At 23.6% G+C, this 12113-nt stretch overlaps 4 protein-coding genes across 6 annotated transcripts in view; 2 read left to right on the forward strand and 2 right to left on the reverse strand.

Annotated features, from left to right (window-relative positions):
- Positions 1-1207: 1207 nt before the first annotated feature.
- On the forward strand, positions 1208-4725 carry LOC122716228 (WD repeat-containing protein 82). Its single transcript, XM_043939118.1, has 2 exons — positions 1208-3766; positions 3833-4725. Exon 1 carries the CDS (start codon positions 1648-1650, stop codon positions 2593-2595), a length of 948 nt encoding a protein of 315 aa, XP_043795053.1. The 5' UTR covers positions 1208-1647; the 3' UTR covers positions 2596-3766; positions 3833-4725.
- A 2531-nt stretch (positions 4726-7256) lies between these two features.
- Positions 7257-10360, reverse strand: LOC122716242 (aspartate--tRNA ligase, mitochondrial). The gene is made up of 12 exons (XM_043939139.1): positions 10342-10360; positions 10099-10105; positions 9889-9907; positions 9521-9772; positions 9075-9443; positions 8832-9008; positions 8539-8718; positions 8361-8468; positions 8068-8265; positions 7770-7982; positions 7515-7698; positions 7257-7435 (listed from the first exon to the last, which is right to left on the reverse strand). The coding sequence occupies exons 1-12, from the start codon at positions 10358-10360 to the stop codon at positions 7275-7277; spliced, it is 1887 nt and encodes a 628-aa protein (XP_043795074.1). The 3' UTR covers positions 7257-7274.
- On the forward strand, positions 10360-11177 carry LOC122716323 (U6 snRNA-associated Sm-like protein LSm4). Its single transcript, XM_043939298.1, has 5 exons — positions 10360-10420; positions 10500-10541; positions 10644-10742; positions 10825-11002; positions 11068-11177. Exons 1-5 carry the CDS (start codon positions 10418-10420, stop codon positions 11160-11162), a joined length of 417 nt encoding a protein of 138 aa, XP_043795233.1. The 5' UTR covers positions 10360-10417; the 3' UTR covers positions 11163-11177.
- A 226-nt stretch (positions 11178-11403) lies between these two features.
- Positions 11404-12113, reverse strand: part of LOC122716322 (ATP-dependent RNA helicase WM6) — a 5326-nt gene continuing 4616 nt past the window's right edge. For all 3 annotated transcript variants that reach the window (XM_043939294.1, XM_043939295.1, XM_043939297.1), the window contains exons 9-11: positions 11918-12035; positions 11785-11841; positions 11404-11698 (exon numbers count right to left, since the gene is read on the reverse strand). In XM_043939294.1, coding sequence (XP_043795229.1) covers positions 11828-11841; positions 11918-12035 — 132 coding nt within the window. In that variant the 3' untranslated portion in view covers positions 11404-11698; positions 11785-11827. The remainder of the gene's footprint in view (positions 11699-11784; positions 11842-11917; positions 12036-12113) is intronic.

Below are 12113 nucleotides of genomic sequence, written 5' to 3' on the forward strand. Positions count from 1 at the left end.
ACAATATTCACTTACAATTTAAAATAAAATTGTGAAATCATTAATTAAAATAATTTCTTTGATACTGTCAAAATAATAATCTCTAATAATTTTATAAAAATGTAAATTAATATTTTACATTAATATAAAAAAATGTGTTCCGTCTATTATAATTTTGTAAAAAAAATTAGCACTTTTCTTCTTTATATTAGTATTGAAACATTCATCTAAAGAAAGAAAATGAAAATATTATTATATAAAAAAACATTGTTTTATGATAATGCAAATTTTATATGATTGTAATGTAACGGAACTGCACATAAAAATTTAACATTCATTAATATATAAAAAATTTTGTAATATTAATGTATCATTCTATAAAACCTTAAGTTGCAAAAAAATAAATAAAGATAGTTGTTTAATAAATAACACATAAAACATTTTATTTTTTAATTTATAAACTGTTACTAATTAATTGTATCTAATGAATTTTTAAATTTATAGGAATGCAGGTGTACCAATCTTAAATATATTTTATATTTGGTATCTATATATTTGGATCTATATATAGATTTATATATTTGATATGAATATGTTTTCAATGTATTTGAATAAAAAAATGAAAAAATTATTACATAATGTGTAAAAATAAATATAATAAAAAAAATTTAATAATATTTAATCTTTATATGAAATAATTAATTATTTTACTTTAATCATCAATTATTTTTTTTATATAAATTGTAATTATATTAAATTATTATTATATTATAATTAATATTAATATATTATAAATTATATTATAAAAACTATATAAATTTAAAATATATTTTACATAGTTTAAAAGTAAATTTAAAAGTAAATTTAAAATATATTTTAATATTCTATTATGGATAATATTTTTTGTTAAAAAAATATATATTTGTAATATTCGTATAAATAATGATTTATCATATTTATATGCAATAAAATACAATATATCTATAATATTCGATTGTAATAATACAAAATTATTATTCAAAAAGATATTAATCACAATTTAAATATCAAATTCAAAATTTCAATTAATAATATTAAAAAGATATTATATTTAAAAAATTACAATTCATTAATTAATAAGACATTTATATAAATTTAAAATTGTAATTTCTTTTGATAAAATTAGTTTCTTCGAAAGCAGAACTATATTGACGTCAACGGAGATCGATAGCTTTACTCACGGTATGAATCTACAATACTTGAAAACGTTCACGGTAATTTGTCATCCATTTCTCTAAACAGTTGGCAGAATTTGTGCGTGTGGTGTGCGCTAGTCTGCCGACGGCGTCCGTTCATAGAAAAGAGAGAAGACATAAGAGTCCTTTGTCAAATTAAAGGAAAGTAATTTAGTTGAGAAGAAATTTTAATAGTTAGACAAAAGAGATATCAAGAAAATTAAGGGTAACAAAGTGATAGTTCAGCTGCGTTTTGGATTTTTTGACCTCTTGAACTCCCCGCGGGTTTTTTCTTTCCCGCGAGGTGAATAACAGTGGTACATAGCCAAACCCCTGACCCCTCTGAAGCTTCGCGCCTCGGCGCCTAGGCTATATCAAAAGGAAGGAGAAAGAAATTGCGGAAGCGGGGAGGTTAAGAGGACGGCACGAAAGGGAGAACGCGCCGTCCATCACCATGAAGCTCGTTGACCACGTGGTGAGGAGCTTCAAGGTGGCCAAAGTTTTTCGTGAAAATTCTGATCGTATAAATAGTATCGACTTTTCACCAAATGGGGATACTTTGATCTCTTGTTCAGAAGATGACCAGATCGTGATATATGACTGTGAGAAAGGCACTCAGGTGCGTACAGTCAATTCTAAGAAATATGGTGTAGATTTAATCCATTTTACACATGCAAAGAACACTGCAATACATAGCAGTACTAAAATTGATGATACTATTCGTTATTTGAGTCTGCATGATAACAAATATATAAGATATTTCCCAGGTCATAGCAAAAAAGTTGTATCACTATGCATTAGTCCTATAGAAGATACATTTCTTTCTGGTTCTTTAGATAAATCATTAAGATTATGGGATTTACGTTCACCTAATTGTCATGGTGTTATGAATGTTTCGGGACGTCCAGTTGCTGCATATGACCCAGAAGGTCTTATTTTTGCAGCAGGTGTCAATTCAGAATTTTTAAAGTTATATGATTTACGCAGTTTTGATAAAGGGCCATTTGTTACATTTAAATTATCTCAAGAAAAAGAGTGTGATTGGACAGGACTAAAATTCAGTAGAGATGGTAAAACTATTTTGATCTCTACAAATGGTAGTACAATTCGTTTGATTGATGCATTTCATGGTACACCATTACAAACATTTGCTGGCTATTTAAACAACAAAGGAATTGCAATTGAAGCCAGTTTTAGTCCTGATTCACAGTTTGTATTTAGTGGATCTACAGATGGCAGAGTACATGTATGGAATGCAGAAACTGGATATAAAGTTTGTGTGCTTAATGGAGATCATCCAGCACCAGTTCAGTGTATTCAGTTTAATCCTAAATATATGATGTTAGCATCTGCCTGTACTAATATGGCATTTTGGTTACCTACTGTTGATGAAAGTGCATAAAATCAAAGCATCAGACTTTGGGCAATACTCACAAGAATTTATCTAATTTTGTGCAAAATAGAACTGAAAATTACATCGGTTCAAGAAAGAAATGACAACAAAGAATTCTTGGGTATTTTAAATGAGCAGAAATTGCATTTACATTATATTCAAAGTTAATTAACCGACGTATGAGACGCCGGTGTTGGAACAAACCCAAGAAAAAGAAAATATGCCTATAATATCCAAGAGATCGGCCCGCTTGGCTTATTCGCTTGCTTCGAGTATGTCATATACTGTTTATGTATTTTGCCATCTTCATCATCATCGTCATATACTCTGTGGCGCGATGAACGTGACCATAAAATATCTTGTCAATATTTAAAACTATCTCTTTTTTCTCAAAGTATACAAATACTGTTAGTTTTGGATATATCATCTTGTGTACATAATTTCTTCTTGTGTACCTGTGTGTAGCATAATGATACAGAATTATCCACAAATTACAAAATTTAAATTATATATCAATTGACATTTGCATAGTCAATATTAACATTTTATTGTGTTATTGATTATGTGCTTGATAATATTTTAACAAATCTATTAAATAATTAGATTGTTTTGATTTATTGTCCAACAAAAAATTAACATATAATACACTATTAATAGAAGGTCATAAACTTATTTATAAATTTTTTAATTGAACAATTTTTTCATTGAATTTATTCATTTGATAAATTTATAAAGCACAAAGAAAGAAAAAAAATATATATATAATATTGTTGTATTAATATTTAGAAGAAGAATTAAATTCTCTATGTACACATGAAATTTTATAATATTCAAAAATATATGCATCACGTACATTTAATTCTATAGTAATCAGTTCATAAAGGCAAAAATGGCAGTCGCTGATATCGCGCATGGAGAAATTATGATCATATTACATTAACACATATCTCAACAAATTAGTTTCATTAATTAAATTCCTCAGTGACCGTCCGAAATCAGGGATATTTTTTGTAACCTCATTATGAACGGGCGTTCACTTGAAATTCAATATCATTGCGCGCAAGAATGATAGATATCGAGCTTATTTATTGTGCGCAATAAACGTGTGAAACGTTTTAAATAGATACTTTGTTGACGGCAGTAATATATCTCGTATTTCTACGACTTCCATGCGATAAAGGTATAATAATTCAGAAAATATACTGCCAATGTTGGCACTTATGTTATTGTATATGTATTATTCTAGATATGGTATCGGTTTTAATCTACATGCGTGGAACCGGCGGGCCGGGTGAAAAAACATTCGATGATAGTAGGAAGTGCAGTTAAGTCTAATCATTTCAAGTAGTTCGGTAAATTTTGACGTTTATATCAATGCGATACATCTTATAAGTCAACAGGTGCATTGGAAAGGACAGGCAGAAACAAAAATCGAAAAAAAAATTGGACAATCCATCTTTTTTATACCATGTAATTGTATTAATTGTAATTAAATAATTGTTCTGTTTTATTGTATATGTAAATTTATATATGATGGATTATCGAATTTATATTATTTACTTAAGCTAAAAAATCTGGATATTGCAAGAACATGTCAAAAAAATATTTCATAAAATTGTGTGTAATTAATTTATATTACATATTTACGACAGTGCTTGTGTATTCTGTCTGTTCGATTATATAGCCCTGCTTTCATCATACGTGTATATATCATTCTATTCACAGTGTCCTCTAGAATTTCTAGACGTTTTCCTTAACATACCTTATGCAGGAGTAGGTGGTTATACTATTCTATACAAAAAGTGCGCATATATGCGTAATATGTATGATTGGTTGCATATTTGTGAATTGTCTATTGATTCTATAATGATGTATGAGTGTATGTATGAATGCTCTTTGTATGTATTGTATTCGCTTGTATATCTTCGGCGAGCTCTTGAATGCATTACGTATATGTCAATGCTTGAGAGTTCGTTTCATTATGTAAAATAGTATTTTTCTAAATGGCGAAACAGTGTACGCGTGCAAAAATTGCGATTTATGTTAGACAAACTGAAGGGATACGATTGTTATTTAAAAATGTGTCCTGTGTAATTAAAAAAAAGAAATGTTAAAAAAAAATATGTTGATTTCATGAAATGGATTAAATTTACTGAGTACCGAAGAATAAAATCAACGAAATCAAGTCTTGAAAGTATCGTGATCAATCCACGTATATAGATTAAACACTTTCATACTGCCAACTATAATTGAGTAAATGTTCAAGCCAAGAATATCTCGGATACGAATTTCTATAATTCGTGCAACATGCGAAACACTGTGTTCCCAATCGGAAAAAATGACAACTTGTATATACTCTAACAAGTTATGACGGAATATCATTTGATTGATAATTAACATTCTTCCGTGATCGAAAAAACCGAAATCGATTATTGATCAATTTTGAAATGGTTATAATTTCACAACTGTTTTCATATTTAAAATGTCAATCAGGAGCGTAAATAAATTCCTTTTTATTGAAAATTTTAAAAAAATTCATAACATTTTATATATAAAACAAAATGATATATTTCTTTTTAACATCAATTTTTGTTTATTGTTTGTATATTTACATTTTATTATTCATAACAAAGATACATAATCCATAAAAAAAAGATATTATTTGAGCAAGAAATCGTTTACTATTTAGTTATTTAATTCAATTTTTAACACATTTATTTATTTAAGTAGAAGACAAAAAATATGTCTAAACTATATATCTAATTTACGCTCCTATCATAGTCGTTGATTTATGCGATTACTTAACATAGGGATTTAGAATTGAATTAAGATTAAATATATATCGTATCGAAATTGAATGAATCTTAACAATTAGCACAATTGGAAGAGCGTTTTATTAAAATGCATGAAACAAAAATTAAACATGATTCATGAAGCAATTTGTCTAATTGTATTATATATAGAAACATTTATCTAAAATGTTCTCTTTGAATAAATTTTAAATTTAAATTTTCCTACGTTAAGTTTTCGTACGAAATAATCGTTATGTTTTATAGACGAAACGTAGTCACGTTTAATAATAATTTTTAATTAAATTTTACATTATTCTGCGCAAAAACTAAATCGATTAATTAACATCTGTTATACGTAATACATTATAGATTTTTAGAGAACTAGGAACATACAAAAACAAATGTGTCATTATAAAATATAAATTTCAGTTGAAAGACTGCAATTTCTTCCAATAATAATTTAGAGTACGCACATTTTTTTTATTATTTATATGTTTATATTTTATCACAACTCAATTGCATTGTAAAACTTTTATTTTTTTAAATTGTTAAACAATAGAATGAAGAGTGATATTAAAATATTCTTGAAATATGTAATTTCAAATCATAGGATTTTGAATGTGTGTACTCATAATTTATTTTTTCATTGTAAGCTATATAATTTTAATCATGTCTTGTGCATAATAGATGTAAAATAAATAAGATATATGATTATGCAATTAAACATTTCTTAATGAATAAAAAGAGACTTTTCACGTTATATTTTATGAAAATTACAGTAAGAATTTGATTTTCAAGAAGAAAGTTTTCTAATTGCATTTATCTATGTTCCAGTTCACTAATTATAAATCAAAATAATATGAAAAGATTTCTTCCCACATTAAATATAATAACATATCAACGTTAGAAAATTTTAATTAAATCTTCTTAAACATATTCATAAAAAAATTTGATAACCATGTATTGATTTAATTATTCATTGCGCAGATAATTTTTTATTTTTCTTAAAAACTATTTGAATAGAACATGAAATTTTATTAAAAAAAAAAATTCTAATAAAACACTTTTTTTGTACATTAAAATTTGGTTTTATCATTTTATTTTTATACTTGTTTCGATTAATTATTCTTAAAAACAATTTAACCCTAATAAAAAAATAATTTGTATTTCTTTTATGTATACATTATATATTTTTTTATTTACGTCTGATCATGTTTATATTGTTTTATAAAATCATAAGTATGATAATGTTGGATAGCGATTTTAATTACTAAAATTATGTAACACGTGTATTAATATACCTAATCACATTTATGCAGTAAATTGATGGATTTTCTAGTAATTAAAGTTGTGCAAATATTATTAATTATGGTATATATGTAATTCCCTTTTTCATGTAATAAATTTATCATTTATGGTATATATATTGGTCATATATTTTGTTCAGATGTAATAATTATGAAAATGCACTTAGTTTTTATATTTTTGTTGCATTAATAATATTTTTGTTATTTTAAAGTTATTTTGTTTCATGATATTATTTTCATTATTGGGATATAAATGAGTATGAATAATATAATAATTCATAAATATAATAAATTATAAAATAAATTTATAAAATGAATTTAAATAAAATATATAGTATTTAAAAATTATATTTATTTTCGTTAACAGAATGACATAAAATTAATATTATAAAATAATATATAAATATTTTTCATTTATATTATGATCATATTATAGATTTTGCTGTAAATATGAATTATTAAATTAATAAAAATAACTGATGATTTTCATAAAGTGTATAAAAATTATTAAAAAAATGTGACTAATTAATTTTTAAAATTATTTTTATAATATAGTAACAAATATAAACGATATTTCTTGACTATTGTTTTATTCATTTATCGTTCGTATGTGATACAATTGTTTTTCTTCTTCAGAAATGGAAACTGGTGCTCCTGACATTAAATCTCGTCCTGTCATTGTTTTTGGAAATGCTATAACATTTTTTATATTTTTTTCATTACATAATAAAGATATTAAACGATCTAATCCTAAAAAATAATTTAATATTTGTTTATTATCATATCATATTATTGAATATTGTTGATATTTAAATTAAGAATAAATTACCTATAGCAATTCCACCATGAGGTGGAGCACCAGATTCTAAAGCATCAAGAATGTGCATTAAGGATGATTCATTTATCTTCAACATTTTTAATATTTGTTTTTGTAAATTTGATTTATGAATTCGAATTGATCCTCCTGCAATCTCGAAACCATTCATAACCAAATCATAATGTAATCCTCTAACCTATAAATAAATAAATAATTATTTCATTTATTAAAATATTATTAAATTTATTAATTAATCAACAAAAATACCTTTAATGGATTCTTTACAAGATGTTCTATATCATCTGAATGAGGTTGTGTAAAGGGATGATGCATAGTTTCTAATAAATTTGTTTTAGTATTAAATGAAAATAAAGGAAAATCAGTGATCCATACTAATTCATTTTTATTAGTACGAATTTTTTCACCTTTATTTTCCAAAAAATTTGTAAATTCAAGACGTACTTTTCCTAATAATGATTGCTGTAATTTCAAATATGATGGTAATATATATATATAATTATTGAATATTAAAAATATAATTAATATTTACTAAATTAATACTTACTGTATCAACTTTTTCTCCATAAGCTAAAAATAAAACATCTCCTTCTTTTAAATTTAACTGTTGTTGTACATTTTCTTTAATAATACTTGTTATAAAGGGTGATTTATTAGGTATTTTTGTTTGGATTAATTTCACAAAAGGAAAATAATTGTTTTGTAGTTTAGATATAGCATCTTTAACAGATTTTGTAAGAAAATTCTAAAATATATAAAATTTATTATAAATATAAAAAAATTAGAAAATGAGAAAATTATAAATATTATATTAATTATAAATAAAAATTATAAACATACATATTTCTCAGAAAAAACTAAAGCATAAATTTCAAATTTGTCACTCTGTTCTATTTTTAAATCTTGTATTAATGCTGAATAATCAATTGATTCTGTCAATCTATAAAGCTGAAACATTAATAATATTATTTATAATATTATTTTAAGAATATCAATGAAAACTGTATTTATATCTTACTTGTTGTGGTATACATAAATCTGGTTTATCTGTACCATATAATTCCATTGCATTGTCATATTTCATACGTTTAAAGGGAATAGTTAATTCATGCAATTCTTCAGGCCAAGAATATACTAATAAATTTTCAATTAATTTCATTATTCCTTCACAATCGACAAATGACATTTCTATATCTAGCTATAAAATAATATATTTGTAAACATTAATTTATTATAATTAATTATAATTATATACACATATGCATATGTGTGCATATGCACACATATTTATTTTCAAATAATAAATTATACCTGTGTAAATTCAAGTTGTCTGTCATGTCTAGGTTGTTCATCTCTATAACATCTGGCTAATTGAAAATATCTATCAAAACCACCCACCATTAATAACTGTTTAAATTGTTGAGGACTTTGTACTAATGAATAAAATTGTCCTGGAAATTTTGTTGGGACTATAAATTCTTGTGCACCCTAAATTTAATGATAAGTTTAAAAATCTCAAATAAAAAATGACCAATATTATTTTGATGTACATACTTCAGGAGTATTTTTAAATAATGTTGGAGTTTCAATATCTACAAAATTACATTGTTTAATTAAATATTCTCTCATTTTCATAACTACTTTTGAACGTAATCTCAAATTTTTTTGTAATTGAGGATATCTTAATGATATATATCTATATTTCATTTGTGTACTTTCCTTTGCTTTATTATAATCTCTAATAATAAATGGAAGATTTGAATTTGCCATGTTTAATACTTTTATAGATTTTATTTCTACCTCAATATCTCCAGTTTTCATGAATTTATTCTCTTGACCCTTTGGCCTTTTTAATACTTTACCTTCTATACTTAATACGCTTTCAAAAGTCAATTTTTTAGCCATTTCTTGTAAATCTTTTTTCTAAAATAAGAAATAGATTCTTCAATTTCAATATATTCCAAATTTTCAATGAAATTTATATATTTTTTTTCACTTACATGTTCTGGTATAATGAGTTGCGTAGAACCATAAGAATCTCTTAATGTTAAGAATTTATTAATTCGAGAAAATTCCAACCAACCATATAAATGAACATTTTCTCCTATATCTTGAATTGTTAATTCACCACATGTATGAGTTCTTGAAACGAATTTATTAACTGGTTGTACATCTTTTTTTATTAACTTTTGTTTTTTATAAGCTAAGTCATGCGTATAAATTATTATTGTTAAAGGATATTTTGTTATAAACTAAAATAATAAATTTTTATTTTCATTTTATTGTTATTGTTATTTATTATTAAAATATAAAATATTTTAAATTTTATATTTTTTAATAATAGTTAATAAATATTCGTATTACTTACTTTTTGATTATTTAAATTATCTATGAATAATAATGATGTTTTATGTAATGATTTTATATAATTGTGAAACATTTTTATAATAAATAAACTTTATATATTATAATGAAAAATATTTCATATGTATTATATTTTATATCTATTTATGATTACTATTATATTTATACATACATAATATACAAATATCATACCATCTTATATTTAAGAAATTACTTAAAAACTATTGAATGTACTTGTTAAAAATATGTTTCAATAACAAATATAAGTATAACAACAAATAATTTTATTTTTTATATTTTATAAATAAATATTATTAAATAAGATTTTTTATTTGTGATTCTATTTTTATTTTAATTAATTTTAACATATAAATATATATAAATGTATATTCAATATAAATACTGAATATATTAACAGTTAATTAATAAATAACTAAAATTTAGTTGGCTATTCTGCTTATAATATAAATATACATTTCGATCTGTTTGTTTTGATGTCAATAGTATTTGAATATACGTTAAAGTGGTGAAAAATGGTATATTTACAAAAAAAATAATAATAAATAAATATTAAACTTAAATTATTTTTATTTATTTTATATATTTTTTTTCCAGTTACCTTTATCATTATTAAGAACAGCTCAAAACCATCCTATGGTAAGTTTCGAATTTAAAGATGAAACAGTTTTATACGAATTAAATGATATTAAGATTCTCTCTTAATTAATAATAATTCTCTTTTAATATTATATTTTATAGCTAGTTGAACTTAAGAATGGTGAAACATATAATGGACATTTAGTTAGTTGTGATAGTTGGATGAATATAAATCTTAGAGAGGTTATATGTACATCTAGGGTATAGTAATAATGCTCATATTCAAATTAATATATTTTATAAATTAATCTTTCTAGTATAATTTATATTATATATTATTTAGGATGGTGATAAATTTTGGAGAATGCCTGAATGTTATATTCGAGGTAGTACAATTAAATATTTACGAATTCCTGATGAAGTTATAGATATGGTAAAAGAAGATGTACAAATGAAATCAAGAGGACGTGGAGAAATGAAAGGAAGAGGACAAAGCCAACGAGGTCGTGGTAGTGGCAGAGGTATAATATATAATAACATATAATATATAATATAATAATATATAATAAAAAATATTTTTTTATAGGTACTTTTGGTCGTGGTGGAAGAGGTCCTGCAGCTCTTGGTCGTGGTGGAGGTAATCAAGGAAATAAATCTCAAAATAAAGCAAGAACAAAATAAAGTTATATTATTTTATTTCGTGTAATTAAATTAATAATTCCCATTTTATCTTTTTTTTGAAAATATATTCGCAATATAATATTCATATAAAACAAAACTATTTTTTTTATTTTATAAGAAATTTCATTTGAGATTGAAACATGTTACAACTGTTTTATTCTTCATAGTTAATTTATACTGAATTAGTAAAATTAACATATCAAATTTAATATCAAAATTTATAAAAGACAAGAAATATTTATTTCATTTACATGAAATAGAAGACACGTAAAATGTATTCTTTTATTTATTTATACACGCAATTCTGATTTGCTAAACGTAGAATAAAAGTTAAATAGTATTATACAATGATAACATGAATTATTTATTTATTTTTAAAAGAATAATAAGTTTGGCTATAATGAATTTGATTACGTCACTTGTTTGTAAGTTTGTCATATCGATGAAAGGAAAATTGTAAATCGATACAAAATATGTCTTATATTTAACGGATACACAATGATAAGTGTATAGGATAACTTTTAAGTTTTCTGTGCCTGCAATAAAAAGATATATCAATATTAAGACATATTATAATAAAATCGTATTTATTATATATATAAAATTATTTATATATACTCACTTTATTAAATCTCAAATTTATTTTTTTGGAAATGGAATTATGTTTATCGTCCTTCGACTATAATAAAAAAGAAAAATTAATTTTTCTTAACATTCTTAATTATAATTATACAAAAATCCAAAAATGAACTTACTATATGAAGCTAAATCTATTTCATCTGGTAATTCCGTAATGTTAACATCAAATCGTTCTTGAACATCATTTAATATTTTAGCATCACTTTCATCACTTACTAATGTAATGGCAAGACCCTAAAATATTATGATAAATATAAAAATAATATATATATATTATAATTATTATAATTCTCTCTCTCTCTCTCTCTCTCT

Source organism: Apis laboriosa, unplaced genomic scaffold, assembly GCF_014066325.1.
Source record: "Apis laboriosa isolate Shangri-la unplaced genomic scaffold, ASM1406632v1 scaffold43_cov150, whole genome shotgun sequence".
NCBI lineage: Eukaryota > Metazoa > Arthropoda > Insecta > Hymenoptera > Apidae > Apis > Apis laboriosa.